At 46.0% G+C, this 20,291-nt stretch overlaps 1 protein-coding gene across 3 annotated transcripts in view; it reads left to right on the forward strand.

The window, feature by feature from the left end:
* EIF2A (eukaryotic translation initiation factor 2A) overlaps positions 1 to 20,291 on the forward strand; it is a 222,529-nt gene that overhangs the window by 120,364 nt on the left and 81,874 nt on the right. For all 3 annotated transcript variants that reach the window (XM_029615567.1, XM_029615566.1, XM_029615565.1), the window contains one exon: positions 3,870 to 4,441. In XM_029615567.1, coding sequence (XP_029471427.1) covers positions 3,870 to 4,441 — 572 coding nt within the window. The remainder of the gene's footprint in view (positions 1 to 3,869; positions 4,442 to 20,291) is intronic.

The following is a 20,291-nucleotide window of genomic DNA, read 5'->3' on the forward strand; positions in this document are numbered from 1 at the left end:
AAGAATAAGTAAAAAACAAATAAATAAATAAAAATGCAAAAAACACTGTAGACTCAATTTTAAAACACAGGAAGGTATGTGGCGTCCTTGCCGAGATAAGGAAATTCATATGCTCAACAGCAGGGCTATAGAGCAGTACCTGCCCTCCATAAAAGATTCTTAGCTTGGCTGTATATTGTAAAGAGAATTTTATCTGTAGATTGTTTTCTCAAATTTGTGCCAAATTCTTCATTCTGAGTTTCACTGCTAGTTTTGCAGAATAATCTTGAAATACTAAGATGGTGTTACTTTCAAAAAGAAGTGTAATATCTCTGTGCAGGGCTTGAAATACAGCTATCTTATGAGCGAAGTAAAGAATCGTTCTATAACCATTCTAGGCCTTGCTGCGATTTCACACTTAGACCCCATCCTATGCGCGTGATCAATTCTCAAGAGTCCCAGGCTATCGTACAGTTTCATTTCCTTCAAAACTCATATAACAAATAACCTTTTATTTTTATTTTATCACAAGTTACTGAAACTCAGACACCTTAAACCCTTCCTCACACAAAATGATTTTAGAACAGTCATGCACTACTACTTTTTGCAAACCTAGACTTCTGTAAATCTCTTCTCCTTGGCCTTCCTTTTACCACAATCCGTCCACTTCAAATACTGCAGAACGCAGCCGCCAGGATTCGCACAGGAGCTAAGAAACAAGAACACATCACACCAACTACCAAAATGATAAGGGGAATGGAACAGCTCCCCTATGAGGAAAGACTAAAGAGATTAGGACTTTTCAGCTTGGAGAAGAGACGGCTGAGATAGAAGAGATAGAGATAGAGATGTTTAAAATCATGAGAGGTCTAGAACGGGTAGATGTGAATCGGTTATTTACTCTTTCGGATAGTAGAAAGACTAGGGGGCACCCCATGAAGTTAGCATGGGGCACATTTAAAACTAATCAGAGAAAGTTCTTTTTTACTCAACGCACAATTAAACTCTGGAATTTGTTGCCAGAGGATGTGGTTAGTGCAGTTAGTATAGCTGTGTTTAAAAAAGGATTGGATAAGTTCTTGGAGGAGAAGTCCATTACCTGCTATTAAGTTCACTTAGAGAATAGCCACTGCCATTGCTAATAGACTTAGTTTTTGGGTACTTGCCAGGTTCTTATGGCCTGGATTGGCCACTGTTGGAAAAGGATGCTGGGCTTGATGGACTTGATGGACCCTTGGTCTGACTCAGTATGGCATTTTCTTATGTTCTTACACTGGCTTCCATTTAAATACAGAATAGACTACAAAGTTCTATCAGTCCTTCAGAAAATGATTACAGGACAACAAAACTACTGGTTAACAGAACATATCCAAGTACATGCTCCAAATAAGAACCTTTGCTCAATAAACAAAGGCCTCCTCAAAATTCCTCCTGCAAAAATCACCCATCTAGCATCAACCCGAGAGAGAGACATATCCATCGCCAGCCCATCTCTATGGAACTCTTTACCCCTCAAAACAAAGGGCACCTGTGCTATATTGTCAAACTCTCAAGCAAGTTTAGGGCCCAAAATTAAAATCAAAGGAAATGAGGAATGGCTCTCAGAACAGGAGAGATGCATGTCTTTCTCCCACTCACCACATTGCGTGACTCACGAGCTTCGTCCTTTTAAAATAAGTTCTTCCAGGACCTTTATTTCACAAATACAAATATGGAGTCATTGCAGAGAGGTCCAAATTCTATACTGTTGATAACTCCTGTAAGCAAATTAACAAGACTTCTCTGTGGCCCTTTAGGTTAAGAATGTTATACTTCTTGTGGCTGTGTTTTATTTATTTCCCTCAAGATATCTATTTGTTTAACTTAATTTCCAATTTATATTCCATTTTCCATGGCCACTGACCCCTTCAAAGTAGATTACAAATAGCATGTTAAAATACATAAGCAATAAAAATATAAAACATTTGCATACAAATAACAGTATATAAAGCATTATTAAACAATTTCATATCTTATAATTCCCACAAAATGCTCATATCCGCATTCCCTTTCATGTCTGAACTAGTCCTATAAAACTTCATTTTAATATAAACAATTGCTGCCTCCCCTAATACACTTATGAACCAAATAGCCAGAATACACAATACCTTTAGACTCGAATCTTCAAAGCAAACAACTTATTAGACTTCCAACTGCTTGAACAGCCAAGTCTTCAGATGCTGCCGGAAAGTTAAATAGTTTGACACATTCCTAAGTGTTACTAGCCATGCATTCCACAAAGAAGGGCCGTGCCAATAAAACAACACTCCCTGGATTTATCTTTTAGAGGTAATCATGTAAAAGTTTGTTCGTGCATTGTAATAGAAGGCAGCCTTACTGATTTTTAGGACACCATTAATATTAGCTAACTACTTAACATTTCTATAGCGCTACATGACGTTCACAGCCATGTATAGGGGAAAAGGCATTGCAGTAAGGAGGAGCTTTGTATCAACAGTTGTGTATTTTCATAGCATTTTTTTGATATAACATTTTTTTTTAACCTTTTAATTAGTTTTCATATTTGTTTGAGCCTTGGTGTGCCACACAGCAATGACTGCCAAAGGTTTGCAGTTTGTGTGTGAGTGGAGCTTAGCAAGATTGGCTGATCCTGTGGATCCTTGTACTGTATCGGAGAAAAAGAGGAGAGTAAAAAAAAAAAAAAAAGTTTTATAAATTTACAATTGTGTATGGTCTCAAGAAAAACAGGCAGTCCCAAAAAATTCACTTGGTGTTTAAACACTAAGTTTTAAGTCTTTAACAATTTTAGGACCTCATGGACGGCTGGTACACCCTACAGAACTAACATTGAAACACACAAATGACAATTTAGTAGTAGGACAATTGGAGTAATCTTTTTTTAAATATATTCTACTTTTTGGCACTTCAGAGCAGATTACATTCAGGTACTGTAAGTATTTCCCTGTCCCCATAGGGCTCACAATCTAAGTTTGTACCTGAGGCAATAAAGGGTAACATAACTTGCCCAAAGCAAGTTATGTTACCCTGGCTTCCCTGGTTTGCAGCCCGCTACTCCTCCATGTATAACCTATCCAAATGAAAGATGTTTCCATTGAATGCCATCTAGGGTATTCAAGCACATATCACAACAGTTACAGGGACAATGACTGATCGGTTCTGCGGATACCTCCACTGACGGGAGAAGTGTAGCTCTAAAGACGGCATCCTTAATGTTTGCTCTTCACATGTAAGAGAAACATGGTGGTATTTGGAAAATCGCGTGCATAGAGTGTATATGCTAATTCCCCTTGATAATGGATATCATTGCGTGAGTCAAATTGGATGTGTTATACATCATAAACATTATTCTGTACTATTAAAAATGTCATTTATGTGCTTCAGTGCCCTTGTGAACTCAGTTATGTAGGGCGAATCAGCCGTCCAGTCTATGTGGTCCTAAAATCATTTCAGACTTAAAATTTTGTGTTCATATATTGAGTGAATTTTTTGGGATTGTCTACTTGATATTTTCACTCAGTGAGGTTATATTATCTTTATAGGATTGTTCTAAGAAAAATAGGAACAAGATTTTTTTTTCTTGACTTTCCTGTTTAACTCTAATTTTTCTTCTGTTGCACAGCAAATTGAAGCAATATGATTGTCCATGCTGCTGAATCAGCTCTGAGCTTGCTGTGAAGGGTGTTGCTTAGTTTTCATACAGATGTTGTGGCACTAGGGTTGAATTGAATGTCAACTTTATTCACTTTATCCCTTTCGCAGACTGCAGGGGAACAAAATTTCTGCACATAAATGAACATATTGCACGAAAACTCAAACATAAATTAATATATATTTTTTTAACAGCAATCTTGTTTTGTTTTTTTCTACAGCAAAAAATGGTCCTATTTATGATGTAGTATGGAATTCAAATTCGACTGAATTTTGCGTGGTGTACGGTTTTATGCCGGCCAAAGCTACAGTGTTCAACTTAAAATGTGACCCACTTTTTGATTTTGGAACTGGACCTCGTAATGCTGCCTACTACAGCCCCCAGGGACATATTCTAGTGCTGGCAGGCTTTGGAAATCTCAGAGGACAGATGGAAGTGTGGGACGTTAAAAACTACAAACTCATCTCCAAGCCAGTGGCATCAGATTCCACATATTTTGCTTGGTGTCCCGATGGGGAACATATGGTAACTGCCACCTGTGCTCCGAGATTACGAGTTGGCAATGGGTATAAGATCTGGCACTATACTGGTACCGTTCTAAACAAATATCATGTGCCTTCAGATGAAGAATTATGGGAAGTTTCCTGGCAGCCGTTTTTGGATGGAGTGTTTCCAGCAAAAGCAATAATATATCAGGCAATTCCAGGTGAACTGGAAGAGACAGAGCCAAAAGCTGCTCAAGCGTATAGGCCACCTGCTCTGAGAAACAAGCCAGTGACCAGCTATAAATTGGTAAGTAACTAATCCTCTCCTTTTTCTCTGAATATGAACATTTTCAGTAATTCTAGAAAATGTAATTGGTTGTTACTTTAAGAAGTTCTGGTCATCCATCAAATGTGCTTTATTTACAAGATTTCATACGTTGCTTTTCAAAGAAAAACCTCCTTTGCCCAGTGTATAATAAAAAAAAATTTTTTTAATTCTAGTACGCAATAAATATAAAATATGAAACTAAAAAGCATCTGAATACATCTTCAAAAACATATCCAAAACATCTTAGCACAGTACTAAAAAGCTCACCACCTCATAAGGGGAAAAGAAAGTAAATGACAAAACATAAAAGCCCAGTAAACAGGCAACACAAAATCAGTATCTAATACATCAGCCAAATTTAATCTATCTACAATAAAAAGGAAACATACCCCATGCTTGCAAAGCTGGTATGCAAATTGAGCTCTATCCCCCTTTGTATAGAAGCTGAGCCCACCCTGGAAGAGAAAAATCTATCCTCCCTTCTTCCCTTGCCAGGACCAGAATGGCACACATTGAACGGCTGGTTCAAAGCATGAAGCTCAAGCCCCAGCAGGAGAGGAGGGAAGACAGAGGGCATGCCAGAGAGACATTACAAGGCCACCGTCGTCGTCGTCCTCTTGTTTGGCCAGTAGGAGCTGGGGAATGAAGGGAGTCTGGGTGGGGATTGGTAGGTAAGGGAGAGAGTGAACTGGGATTGCAAGGTGCACGGAAAAAGAATGAACTGACCAGGGAGCGGAGGGGGAAGTGAGTGAAACAGGGGAAGTGGGGGGGGGAGGTGAGTGAACCAGGAAAGAGTGAATTGGGGATTGTTGCGGGGAACCAAAGTGAATGGGGGGATAGTGAACTAGGGTGATTGAGTTCAAGGGGTGGGGGAGCATACTAGGGTGAGTGAGGGAATCAGGTGCAGAGGGGAAGTGAAAGAGGTAATTGGGAGGGGGGAAGTGAGTGAGTAAACTGGGGATGGGGGGAAATGAACCCGGGATAAGTGAGGGGGTTCATGGATGGTGGGAGAGAATGAACCAGAGTGAAAGAAGGGCTGCTTGTGGGGGGGGGGGGGGGCGGGGGTATTGAAACATTGAAATAAACTTAGGTGAGTGAGGAATTCATGGGTGAACCAGGTTAAGTGATGGGGGTCATTGGGGTAAGGAGGGAGGGGAAACCAGGATGAGGAAGAGGGTCTTGGGTGGGGGGAGGAAGTGAAAGAGGCAGAGTGAGGGGATGAAAGGCCTTTGGCAGGGGAGATAAGGGAAAGAGAGGATACCAAGGTTTAATTATCTATTTCAGTTATCCCAAAAATATCTCAGATGCTATGATTAAGACACGGCAGAAGAAATTATATAGGTTCATATAGAAAAGGAACCCCCTTAGGGTTGCAGGGCAGGTGATGATACAAGCAAGGGGCGGATGAGGGTTGGAAGTCCCAAATCTTCTGTGGTATTTTGTTGTAGCTCAAGGGCAATTTTGGATTGGCAGAATAAATGGGAGATAAAAGATGGGTACAGTTAAAACGAGATCTGCTGAAAGGTTTACCTGTAGAAGATCTGCCCTGGTTGGCTAAATCTGCTAGGTTTTTACCTCTTTGAGATGCCACCGCTTCCAGGTCTGTCATTAGAAATATGTGTCAAGTGGGGACATATAGTCATAGGAAATTAAAAAAATATAAATATTTTTTGCAAACTGCCTTTCATTACAATAAGGAGTTTAAACCTGGTACTGATCCACCTGCATTTGTGAGATGGCGAGAGAGAGGATGGTAATAGGTTGGGACAATTGTGGGAAGGCAAGGGTATAATGTCCTTTGAGGCATTACAAAAACCATTCTCCTTTCCAGGGACGGATAGATTTCATTATAGGCAAATACAGCATTTTATGTAAAGATCAGAGGTGGAGAGGGGACTTATTGAAAGGAAAAATATTATTTGAAGGGTTTTGTGAACATGCAGATAAAATGACTAGAGTGATTTCCAAAATTTATACCCTTCTTAACGATGGGAATAAGGAGAAACAGCTACCAGTTTGGCATAGGAGAGATATTTTGGCCAAACTGTAGAAGATAAAGAATGGGAGAGTTGGTTTCTGTTTTACAAGGAAGGACTCAATTTCAGCACTACTTACAGAAAATGGTTATAAAATATTATATAGATGGTACCTGACACCTGATAAATTATATAAGATGTGTCCCGAATGGGGAGAGAAATGTTGGAGAAAACATGGAGAGGGGTACATTTCTACACATGGTGGGATAGTCCTTTTCTGGGATTTTATAATAGAGCTTATATATTTATTTATTATTTGTGTGCTTTATATTTATTTATTTAGCATTTTTCTATACCGACTTTCCAATAACAGAATTATTGATCAATTCGGTTTACATTCTAAACAATAACAATGACAAGTAAATGTCTTAAAATGAACAGGTCGAATTAACTTGGATTAAGATATATGGGGTTAATAACATAATTAAAATTTATATACCATTATTCAACGTGAGAATCACTAGTTCATAACGGTGCACAGGTTAGACACTCCTAAATAAATAATGAAACAGAGGTAGACCTACGTACAGATTGTAACCTAGGGAAACATTTAGATATAATGTGTGCATTCAAAGACAGGTACATTTAGGTAACGGTTAATAAGAAGGGTTAGGGGAGGGGGTAAAGATCAGTACATTTTAGATTTTCTGACTTATGGAGAACTGGAGGCATCTTCCAGACAGGAGGCAGTTTTGAATAGCCAGGTCTTTAACTCGCACTTGAATTTTTTATTGTCTGTTATATAGTTTGTAGGTCCTCTGGCATGGAGTTCCATGGTTTTGGTCCTGCGACCAAAATCGCTCTTTCTCTAGTTTGCGTTAGATGAAAGTTGTTTTTTTTTATGGTCGGGATTTCTGTGAGGCATTTATTTTATGACCTGAGCATTCATGGTGGAATATGTGGTTTTAAATGCTATTCCCAACAGATGGTTATTCAGATTCATGTTGTTGAAAATTATGGTGAGTACTTTGTAGATTGGCTCCCTGACAATCAAGAATAATGTAGAGCGATCAGCGTAGGGGTGATGTGGTTGTATTTCTGTTTTCCAGACAATACTCTAGCTCAGCGGTTCTCAACCATTGTGTCGCTAAGCACACGCAGGTGTGTCGCCACACTTCCCGGTCCCCCACTGAACCAGCTGCTCCCCCTACCCAAGCGAAATAAGTCCTCCACCTGGGCTTAAAATGCTGATAGCCCTGGCAGAATGTGGCAGGACAGCTGGAGTCAGCGGCACCGGCATGCTCTTTTCTTTCCGCCCGCGCCCCGGAAGAGGAAGTAGTGAGCAGTGGGGGGGCATGCTAGTGCGGGTAGCGTAGGCCCGAAGAAGAGAAGAGAGGCGCAGCCTGAAGAATGAGCAGCGCGGCTCGGAGAAAAACGAAGAACAACGTCAACCCCTCCGGGACTCCTTTTCTACGTGAGGGCTGAAAGTGAAAGAAGTTGCTGCTGCCTTTAGGGTTAGAAGTGGAGGAGGCTGCTGCTGTTGCTAGTTCGGGGGGGGGGGGGGGGGAGTGAGTGAATGAGCAAGCATGTGTGTTTGAGGTGCTGTGTGTGTCTGAATGAAACAGCATGTATGTGAATGATTGAGAGCCTGTATATGTGAAAGGGTATGTGTGTGATTGAGAGCCTGTGTGTGAGATAGCATGAATGGAACATGTGTGTGTAAGTTTGTGATTGAAAACCTGTTTGTGTGATTGAGATCCTTTGTGTGTGAGAGAAATCATGTATATGTATGATTAAGAGCCTGTGTGTATAAGTAAGAGAGAGAGCATGAGTCTGTATGTGATTGAGAGCTGGTTTAGGTGACAGAGCATGTGAGTATGTGATTGAGAGCCTGTGTGTAAATGAGAGAAAGAGAGAGAGTATGTTTGTAAGCATGTGAATGAGTCTGTGTGTGAGAGAAAAAGACAGCATGTATGTGTGCGATTGAAAGCCTGTATGTGTAAGCGTGAAAAGACTGACAGCATGTGTGTAAATGTGTAATTAAGAGCCTATATAAGTGAGAGAGAAAAAGCATGTAAATATGTGAGCGATTGAGAGCCAGTGAGAGAGAGAGAGCAGAAAGTTGCTAGCAAACCATCCCTCCTCCTGCTAATTCAAAACAATCTCAGGGCACCTGGATATCAAATGTCCCCAAGTATGCAGAGCAAAACATTTGTTGTATCATTATTTTTCATTATTGGGCCTTTGTGTCTGCTATTTTGAAATATTTTATGGATATCTAGAAAGTTTTGATATGAGTTTTTAATTATTGGATATTCCATTCATCCGCTGTTTTGAAATCTGTTTTTTTTGTTAGTATGGTTTTGCTACTATTGATTTTATATTTCTTGATTTGTTTTATAAGGACTGGTGATGTTTCTCTTTTTCCTTTGTTACACTGCATACAGAGACCCTGGCTTGTTGCAGTTTCCAATTCAGTTTTTGTCTACATGCTTCTAGTTATGCGTTTTGGTCTCTTTATTTTTTTTTGTTAGGTGAGGGTCTGCACATGTAACTGAGGTGATGCATTCTACTGGCGTGTAGTTTCTGTGTAGGGCTCTATAGTAGCTTGGCTTGTTCCATTTTCCTAATAGGAGGTGTATTGGTATCTTAAGCCCTGGTGTAATATTTTCAGTGTTGCCTTTTCTTAGGTAAGGTGTTTACTGTTTGAGTACTGGAAATTGGTGCTGTTTTGGATTGGGATGTTTACTATTTATGCAATTTCAGTTCAGACAGAATACTTATCTCTTTCCCTTGTGTCATTCTTAACAATAAAAATAATACTGGGTCTTTATTTTTTATTTTCGCCTTGAATTGTAATGAACAGTCGGTCACACGTGTTAGCATAGTCTGTCAGGTGTGTCATGAAGAGAAAAAGGTTGAGAACCACTGGTCTAACTGCATCATTTTGCAGTAGCTGAAGAGGTTTTAGGTGACTGGATGGGATTCCCAGAATGAGGGAGTTACAGTAATCAGTGTTAGAGAATATTAGGGATTGTAAAACCGTTCTGAAATCTGTTGTGTTTAGAAGAGGTTTCATTCTGCTCAGGATTTGAAACTTGTAAAAACCAAATTTGATCAATTTGCTAATATGGGTTTTCATCGTTACGGTTTCATGAATTTGACCTCCTAGATCTCTCACTTGAGTTGTTGGGGTTAATTGGCAATTTCCTAGCGGGTAGCAGATGGACTCAGGACCAATGGGTATAGTGTGCTCCTGATAGCAGTTGGAGACGGAGTCAGATTTCAATCTGACGTCAGCACTACATATACCCGTGCACGAGGTTCCAATCCTCAGTTTTTTTCCATCTCCATAGCAGTTCGGGACTTCGCACACACTTGCACAGCATTAGAAAACCAAACTCTAAATTCAAAGAAGAAAGAATCTTACCTACAGACGAGCCCTGCTCTCCTGCGGTGATACCTAAGCGTTCCTCCCCCAGTCGAGAATTCCTGAGGTGATTTCCGAGATCCCTCAGAGGTAAGCCTCAGTCCCAGCGTGGATTTAGCCCCCGGTGAAGGGAGCGTCTGAAAGGCAGCCTCGGTCCAATTGCCGACCCGGCGTGGACTTAGCCCCCTGAAAAGGGAACGGCTGAGAGGCAGCTGGTGCAAGACCGAGCGCGGTGGTGAAGGTATTCCCCTCTCCCCCCGCAGCCGGAGACCGCCCGGCAAGAGACCGGGAAGCGCCGAGACAAGGTAAGGTAGAAAACTTTTCTCTAAGTCTCTGGTCTCCCAGGCTCAGACAACAGCTCAGCTCGTCCCTCCGGCGTCTGTCTAATTGGATTGAGCAGCCCCGTCAGGGCTAGACCCTGATCTGGCTCAAGGGTCCTCCTATGTGGAAACCCCCCGGAGGGGCGCCATCTTGCCCGCATGGTCGCCGGCGCCATTTCCCCCCTTAGTCACCGCTTGTCCGCACAACTAAGCCGTGCGCACAGCAGCGAGCCGGGCGCATAGGGGACTGAGTGCACAGGGGACTGAGCGCACAGCTAGGCCCATGCGCACAGCCACACGCACATCTTCCGTTCCTAGGCGCACAACGTAGGCGCACCCGGAACGCATAACCAGGCCTCTCGGCACGCGCATCTGTACAAGATACACATGCAAATCATGGCACCGCAGTCCAAGACAGCTAAAGGCCCAGTCCTCTGCCCGGCATGTCACCTGAGAGCGGCACAGCCCGAGGTGACCTCCGCCCTGTGCCTGTTGTGCGAAGAAGCCCGGGGGGAACCGAGACAAGGTCCCCCTCAGCCTGTAGAGGACTCCTGATCTACCAATGAGACTACCCCGGACGTCTCTATTCCCAACTCGGCCCCCCTCATGGGGGCCCTCGGGGAGCGCCACCCGGACCCAATGCGGTCTCAGGCAACTTCACCTGGGCGGGATTCTTCTCAGAACAACAATCCTACATCCATCTCCACATACCGATCCATCGCACCCACCAGCGTTTCTTGCGCTTTGCGATTATTGGGCCATTACTACCAGTTCCAGGCCCTACCGTTCGGGCTGGCTACGGCTCCCCAAACGTTCACCAAGATCATGGTGATAGTAGCGGCGGCACTGAGGAAAGAGGGAATCCTCGTGCACCCATCCCTGGACGATTGGCTGATCAGAGCGAAATCGCCAGAGTAAAGCCAGTAGGCAACCACCAGAGTCAAGAAACTTCTGCAGAACCTCGGGTGGGTTGTCAACACACCCAAGAGCCATCTGCAGCCCTCCCAATGCCTGGAATACCTGGGAGTCCGGTTCGACACCAAGGGGAACAAAGTCACTCTTCCCCCTACAAGGAGAAGGAGATTGATGGAACAACTACAAGCATTGTTGAATTTCACTCTCCCCACGGCATGGGACTATCTCCAAGTCCTCGGACTCATGGCATCAACCATAGACGTCGTCCCATGGGCAAGGGCCCACATGCGGCCCCTACAACACTCCCTACTGTTTTGATGGAACTCGATGTCTCAAAACTACTCCGCCCCCTCCGGCTACCGGTGAAGGTTCAGAACCAACTACAATGGTGACTACAAGAAGACCACCTGAGCGAGGGAACAAGCCTATCCCCACCGGAATGGACCTTGCTCACCACGGACACAAGCCTGTGGGGATTGGGAGCCCATTGCCAGGAGCTAACAGCTCAAGGGCAATGGAACGAAGAAGAGTCTGCATGGAACATAAACAGATTGGAAGCCCGGGCAGTCAGACTAGCCTGCCTACAGTTCAGCCACAAACTCAGGGGCAAATCAGTCAGTCATGTCGGACAACACCACAACAGTGGCCTACATCAACCGCCAGGGGGAAACCAGGAGCCAGCAGGTGTCCCTGGAAATAGAACCTCTAATGACGTGGGCAGAATCAAACCTTCAAGGGATATCAGCCGCCCACATCGCGGGAAAAGACAACGTCACGGCAGACTACCTCAGCAGAGAGAGTCTATTTCCAGGACAATGGACATTGTCGACAACAGCCTTCCAGCAGATAGTAAACCACTGGGGAACACAAGCCATGAATCTTCTGGCAACAGAGTCCAGTGCCCGGGTTCCCAAGTTCTTCAACCGAAGATGGGAACCGATGACCCAGGGAATCGACGCCCTCGTCCAGACCTGGCCTCAGGAGGATCTACTGTACGCCTTCCCTCCATGGCCACTACTGGGCGGATTCATCCGCAAGATAGAACACCACAGAGGGCTGGTACTTCTAGTGGCCCCGGACTGGCCAAGAAGGCCGTAGTATGCGGATATGAGAAGACCTCTGGCTGGAAATCCTCTACGTCTACCTCCACACAGGGATCTACTCCAGCAAGTACCGATCCTCCATGAAGACCCAACGAGATTCTTGCTTACGGTCTTGCCATTGAGAGGTCTCGCCTGAAAAAGAGTGGATACTCAGGACCAGTGATTGACACACTGCTCCGAGCACACAAGTTCTCCACCTCTTTAACATACATACGAGTATGGAGAATATTCGAAGCCTGGTGCGAGGACCACGACATCCTTCCACGGACAGTCAAAATCCCCATGATCCTGGAATTTCTGCAGGATGGCGTGAACAAGTGGTTGTCTCTCAACTCCATCAAGGTACAACGGACTGCCCTGGCCAGCTTCAGACCCAGGTGGACGGCAACAGTCTTGCGGCCCACCCAGACGTCTCCTGCTTCTTAAAAGGGATCAAGCACATTCGACCACCTCTAAAGTGTCCGATACCCCTATGGAATCTCAATCTAGTGTTGGACTTCCTAGCGGGAGCCTTGTTCAGACATACTCGCGGTCTGTCCTTACGGCTCCTGTCCTTGAAGACAGCGTTCCTTGTGGCAATTTGCTCAGCCCGTCGAATCTCCGAACTTCAAGCACTAACATGCCGGGAGCCGTTTCTCAGATTCATGCCGGGATCCATACAGCTGCGCACTGAACCCTCCTTCCTGCCAAAGGTGGTTTCTCACTTCCATTTAAACCAAATCATCTCGCTGCCATCTCCAGACGAGCATAAGGACCCAGAAGACTCACGCTTTCTTTGCCACCTGAACATCGGCAGACTCCTGGTCCGATACCTGGAAAGATCGGAGCCTGTACGAAAGACGGACCATCTGTTCGTTCTTCACAGTGGAAAGAGGCAAGGGGAAGTGGCCTCGCGGGCAACCATCGCCCGCTGGATCAAAGAAGTAATCAAAGCGGCCTATGTAGAGGCAGGCAAGCCCCCGCCTCTACAAGTCAGGGCCCAGACAGTGTCCTGGGCAGAAATCAAGATGCTATCACCTGCAGAGATCTGTCGGGCGGCAATGTGGTCCTCCATCCACACCTTCTCGAGATTCTGTCGCCTGGATGTTCAGGCCAAGGAGGACACAGCATTCGCAAAAGCAGTACTAAATGGGTCACAGGCAGCCTCCCGCTCGCCCGCTCTCCCGCGATTTTTACTGTATCGGCCCGTAAATGAGCTATTGAAGAAAGGGTCAACTAGCAGATTCAAATGGGGAGTTGTAGCAGACGACACATTTGAGAACCTCCAAGCTTCTGCAGGGACCCGGTGCTGAAGGCAGTAGACTTTTCTCTGCTGTTCATCCTGCAGACGGATGTGTCGGGAGGGGGACTCGGGGCTGTTCTCTCCCAAGTAGTCCAAGGAAAGGAACATCCTGTAATGTATTTGAGCCGGAAGCTACAGCCCCATGAGCTGAAGTATGCCACTATTGAAAAAGAATGTCTAGCAGCCAAATGGGCCATAGACACCTTAAAATATTATTTGTGGGGAAGACATTTCGTTTTGGTCACAGACCATGCTCCTTTACATTGGCTAAATGTCATGAAAGATTCCAATGCTTGCTTAACACATTGGTTCTTAGTCCTCCAGGCATATAGTTTTAAGGTGGAGCATAGAGAGGGGAAGGAGCACGTTAATGCAGATTTCCTCTCCAGACCGAAGGAAGAAACTGGAACCCCTTACTCAGGAGGTTCCAGGGTTTTTAAAAGAGAGGGGGGGGGGGGGGGTGTCATGAGGTGCAGTCTGTCTTTGGGGAGGAAAACCCGGTCTGGATCCCTACAGAGAGGGATCTGAGTCGAGTTAGACAGCAGAAGGGGCCTGGGAGCTGGGGAAAGACTACAGTTCCCAGGTTCTTAGAGGCTCAGCTAAGCCAATAGGAGAGAGAAAAGGCTGATTTGGCAGCTGAGCAGGGCATCCATGATTTGTACACACCTGAACCAATGATTGTGGGAGGTTTTGAGTCAGAAGAAAAACTGAGCTCAGGAGAGGAGGAGGAGGAGAAGGAAAGAGAAGTTCTGCGGGAGAGGCTTCTGATACGGACATGGAGATAGTATGAGTAGGATTACTAAGGGGTTTGCTGGAGTTTTTTTGTTGTTGCCTAATCTGGTTGTAAAGGACTGGGAGGACCAATCCTGCAGCACAATGGAGGAGAGTTGGGGAGAGTTGTGCAACTCCCAAGCAGGATGGTTTTGGCTTACTAAAAAAAGCCAAGTGCATGTATTTTCTCCTATGAATGGAGGGCTCAGAGACTCTGCGGGGAGTTATAGGGACTTATATTAAGGTGTGGTTTTGTACACAAGTGTTTTTGTTTGCCTTGCCAGGAAATGTGGCATGGACTTGCCACAAGGACATTGAAAGCCTTGACTCGAGCGGCATGAGGGCAAGGGAGTTCTCACTGAGAGCAGGGAAACTGGGAGTGTGGTGCAGCGTCTGCTGGAAGAGAGCTGCTTGAGAGAAGCTGGTTCGGGGTCAGAAGAAGCGTGGGACCTTCCAGGGAGCAGCGCTCATTCACAATATTTAATAAAAATTGTTAATTACAAAAAAAAGGGGATAGTGGAATGGGGTGTGTGATTCTACTACCACATATCTGTTATGCACTTCCTACACTTCATGGTATTTCCCCGTCCTTGAGTGGGCTTTTACTACTAGTAAAATATGTCAAAAACAAACCCCAACCTAAAATACCTGGGATTCACAAATAGTCAAATCAATCAATTAATTCTCAACACAGAATTAACCCTATTGCAGAGGGTTTTAAATTAGAATCATCGGGGATGAGTAAACAAAACCCTAAGGTTAAGTAAAACATTAAATGCTCACATAGAAATGGGAAATATGGGAAAAAAGGCAATATTTGTGTTGTGCTGCGATGGACGAGAGCACCAGGGGGTGCTCTCCAGCGCGGGACGAAATGTATGACCTTGCGGTGAAACGTCCTACCCTGAGTCTCGACCGAACCTGCGAGCTTCCTTGAGGCCACCAACGCAATGGTGGTCTCTGGATGGTCCTCCGACCGTTCCAAGCCCTTTCGGACTGCCGCTAGAGAGCGATGGGAAGCAGCCGGTTGGACAGAGGACAAGGCAGACGAAGACAAGACACAGGACGAGGATTCGGATGATGATTCAAGGCAGACGAAGACATCAGGATGTTGCAGGACAATGAAGACTTGAAAATACGAAGACTCTAAAGGCCAGTACCGAAGGGTGCCCTCCACAGCCAACCAAGGCCAGGCGCGGACCACACCTTGGACTGACAAGACAGAGTTCGTTCGAGGGCAAAGGCAGACTCAGCTTGGAGATAGCCGAAGGCTCACCCGTTGAGGACGCTAATCCGAGACTGGGACATGAGTACCCTTTGCTCCGAAGATGGAGGAATCCCACCAGTGCCCTACACACCCCAGCCGGGGTGGTTGCGAACCACTGGGCCACTATGCGCCCTACCAGCCCAGCCGGACTGGTCACGGACCACGAGGGATGGGAAGACAGGAACATCAGGATAACATCTGGAACAACTTGAAGAAAAGAGACCAAGGAGCGAAGATGTTGGGCATATCTTTTTTGCTGTCTCCGTGTTGATTGTGGTCTATGAGTTGACTGCATTTACGGTATTCAATGTATCCAGTTGCTTTAGGGCTTCAGGTAAGGTGTTTTTCTAGGATCTCACTAGAGCATGGTTTGGTGAACACTATACGCTTTTTGTCTTTTTGAGTGTGGATGTGGGTATAGTCCACTTGGAGTTTGGTTTTTATTAACATGTGGTCTGACCGGGGGGGAGTTGAGTGTTACTTTTGTTGTTGATGAATATCAGATCCAGGATGTGGCCTGATTTCTGTGTTGGTAGAGTTTATTATTTGTATGAAGCCCATAGCAGTTAGTAAGTTGAGGAGGAGCTCACATGATGGGGAGTGGGGAGATTTGTCGAAGTGGAGGTTGAAGTCTCCTAGGATGATGGTGAGGTGATTGGTGTTGATGCTCGATGAGATGGTTTCGATGAGAAGGCAGGGATCTTTGTTGAGAGCGCCTGGGGGAGCATAGATCAGCAGGATTTGCAGAGTTTTGGACTTGAAGAGACTGATTTCGATGGGGAGTTGATGGGAAGAGTGCTGAATTTGTTTTTCGGCTGCTAGGAACAGTAGGCCGCCTCCCTTTTTTTTTTTTTTTTTTTTTTTTGGATCTTGGTATGAAGAAGATGTTGTAATTGCTTGTTGGAAGTTGATTGATGAGTGGGGTATCTGAGTTCTTGAGCCATGACTAATACCTAGAAGGTCTGGCCTTAGGTCGAAAAGGTCATTTAAGATGGGGATTTTTTGTTATGGATTGTGCGTTCAGTAGGAAGAGGGTAAGGACTGATAGGGCGGCCATGTGAGGGGCATGGAATAGGGGAATCTGGAGAAGTCTTCTGTGGATGCTTCCTGATAAAGTATTGTATGGGTAGAGTTTGTGGGGATGTTGAGGCCTTGAGTGGAGTGTGAGCATCCCATATCCATTTTGTGGGAGAATGGTGGGGAGGGAGGAGGAGAGTGTGGTCTGGGTGGAGGTGGGTGCCGCTGGCCTGATAAGGTCTGAGCTGATCGATTGGCGACTTCGGCTGTGGTGTTGGATGTGGCGTTGGAGGGGGGGGGGTAGGTGTGGGGGACTGGCAGGAGTGGGAGGCTAGAATGGGGAGTATTCAGTAGAATGTAGGCTATTTATTTATTAACTTGAGTCAATTACAGATGCGAACTGAAGCAGGCTGGCGCAATGGAGGGTGTAGTGGTGTGGTGCGCCCTGAGGCACTCCACTCTTTTACCCGGCGCGATAGGTAGGGGGTGGGGGAGATGTAGAGAGAGGGGGAAGAGGAATAGGGTTGAAGTAATGTGAAGAGGTATAGGAGAGGTGGGGATGGGGTAGTGGCGTCTTTCAGTGGGCGCACAAAGGGGCAGTCCCCTTTGTGGCGCTCCTTAGGTGCGTGGTGCCAGAGGCGCTCTGCCGTCTCTTTTAAGGCGTCCCGATCTGTCCAATCCTGTCCCATGTCGCTGCCTTGGGAGCATCAGTGGGCGGAGTTGAGGGCAAGCCGGCAATGGGAGGGCACAGCGGCTCCTCGCTGGGCCTGCAGCGCCAGTCTGGCTCAGTGTTGGTTAGTCGGTGGCAGGAGGCGATGTTGCCTGGGGGCGGCCGGCTGAGTTATCCCCGCCCAGGAGCCTGCGCAGGTTGCCCGTTCCGGTAGGTCCGGGGGCAGGTGTCCCAGCCTGGGCCTACCGAGGAGGTAGGTCTAGGAGGTGGGAGTTAGGCGTTGGGCCTACTATGTGGGGGTAAGCCTAGTCTGAGGCCTGCTGCTTGCATCATCCTTCTCGGTTGCGGTGGCGGGCAGTACGGCTGGCGGTACGCTGGGGCCTACCTTGGGGCAGTCCATGTTGGCCTTCCTCATGGCCTTGTAGGAGTCCGTGAGGGTCACAGGTTGCGCATAAGAAGGGTCCAGAGGCGCTCTGCCGTCTCTTTTAAGGCGTCCCGATCTGTCCAATCCTGTCCCACGTCGCCGCCTTGGGAGCGTCAGTGGGCGGAGTCAAGGGCGAGCCGACGATGGGGGAGGGCACAGCGGCTCCTCGCTGGGCCTGTGGGCCGGCCTGCGGCGTCGGTTAGGCTCGGCATTGGTTAGTTGGCAACAGGGGGCGATGTTGCCTGGGGGCGGCCGGCTGAGCTCGTTCGTGCCCGGGAGCCTGCAGTAAAGGTAGGTCCGGGCCGAGGCCTGCGCGGGTTGCCTGTTCCGGTAGGTCCGGGGGCAGGTGTCCCAGCCTGGGCCTACCGAGGAGGTAGGTCTAGAAGGTGGGAGCTGGGCGTTGGGCCTACTATGGGGGATAGGCCTAGTCTGAGGCCTGCGCTTGCGTCATCCTTCTCGGTCGCGATGGCGGGTGGTACGGCTGGCGGTATGGCTGGGGCCTACCTTGGGGCAGTCCGTGTTGGCCTTCCTTGTGGCCTTGTAGGGAGTCCGGCGGAACAGGAGTCTGAGAGAGTCGCGGGTTGACTTGAGCCATTTCAAAACTGTGCTGCCAGTGCTTAGGGCAGCTAAGTGATCCAGCAAAATCAAATGATCCAGCATGTTGAATGATCTAAAAGAATTAAAATAAATACATAAATTCACACCACCTTTTAGCCAAAATAATTCTCAGATCATCCACTAGTCCCAAAAGCAGTTTCTGTATTATGAAGTCTAAAATAGCAAATGTATAAACACAGATATCAAAATAGCTAATTCAAAACACTTGAAATTAAATCAAAATATTTATTAAATTCCAAAATTAAAAAATAAATGCTTTTACAATATACAATAGTTTATTCTCATAAAAGACAATCCTATAATCTTATTGTACAAACTTTTAATATGCAACTATACAATTTTTCAATAGAAACTATCTCACAACATCCGTACATACATATTACTATATATGGACATGTAGGAAGGCTCGTCATGTGAACCGCTTGCGTCGCTGTCTGATGAGGTAATTGGAGTGTCTGCGGAGGAGGGGCTTCTTCGGAGCATAGTGCCGATGCAGTGAGAAATGGATGCCATTCGCTGAGGAAGGAAGTGTGTGAGTTGCTCTGCAGGTCTGACTCCGTTGAGGACTGGTATTGGTGAAGCAGAAAATACAGAAGGAACCTTTCTCTTGACTTTGTCTCGTTTAGAACAGCTTAATTGCCCTGGTTGAGTCCCTCTCAATACCCAGCAAGCCAGTGGTGGTGACTTTCTCATTGTAGGAACTAATGTCTGGGTTTGGACAGGTTATCAATGACTTCAAAAAAATTTAGAGTCTGTTTCAATTAATTTAGAACCTATGGTGAAGAGGCATGATCATCTTATAACAGAAGCCAGTCTGTACAAACTGATATTAAAAAGATATTGAGCTTTAATGCTTTGGTGGTTAAAGATCGGAGCTCCCTCTCTACAAGGACTGAGATGCTGGAAAAATGGAATAGACACTTGAACCTTAGGTCTATAATTTTTCCTAAAGTAATGGCGTTGTGTAAAAGGCCACTTTCCCTATGAGCAAATCTCGGCTTAGACCCAGTGGGCTTCAGGGCCACATAGTTATTGGTTTTCTAAGGGATTCTTTTTTCTCATTATACACCTTCCCAGAATTCGGGGCCTGCGTGCCATGCGGGACACACAACTGGAGAAATAGCCTTTCATACAGCCGGTCCTTAGCCAGCAGCGTTAAAATGGCATGCTAACGTTTGTCAAGGTGTTTTTAAAACAGGATATTCCCATTTGTACAGTTTAAGCATTTCCTGATAAGCACAATAGAAATAGCACCTTTTCTGTCTGGCATGCAAAGACTGTTGTTGGCTTTTAGTGAAATGCATGAGATTTATTTTGCAACAGAAACGTAAACCATTTCTTCCAGGTCATTTGTGGTAGCCATGTTGTATCATGGTAAGCCATGGCAATGGATGCAAATTCCAGCTCTTGCTGTGGAATTGCTGGATCCACAAAGGATCATGGGTTTATGGGCACACATTTATCTCAGCCCTCCACCCTGCTTAATAGGTGATACTCTAGCAACTGAGCTGGGAGGAGGTGCTTGGGATCACAATGTCCTCTGCGACAGTTGCCCAACTAGCACTTTGAACTGCACAGTAATACAATGTCCCGTCCAGTTTAAGCACAAGTTGGGCCGCGGGTTCAGGGCCAACCTTTGGGAAGGGATGAGAACCAGGGCAACCATCCCAGGTTTTACACTTCAGGGCACCCTGTGCCACCTTGGTATGCCCTTCCCTTTCTCCCAGTGTAGCCCAGATCCAAATAAAGAATTTCTGTTGCTGTACCATTCCTCTCTGAGCCAACCTGAGCATGGCCAAAGAACCTGCTGCTTCTGCTGCTAATCCGCGCATCCCACTGGTATCAGAGGAGCAGCAGTCCATTGATCAGGCCTTCTAACTAGCTCCTGCTGCTATGGTCTCCTCTTCCTCTTGCACTGATTAAAGCAGGTGACCTGACCAGTACAGGAGGGAGAGAGCCTGCGATGGCAGGACTGACTTGAAGCAGTTGACTGTTGGTCCTGTTCTCCCGCTAACCAGGCTACAGAGGGAGGAGGG

This window comes from Rhinatrema bivittatum, chromosome 9 (genome assembly GCF_901001135.1).
Source record: "Rhinatrema bivittatum chromosome 9, aRhiBiv1.1, whole genome shotgun sequence".
Taxonomy (NCBI): domain Eukaryota; kingdom Metazoa; phylum Chordata; class Amphibia; order Gymnophiona; family Rhinatrematidae; genus Rhinatrema; species Rhinatrema bivittatum.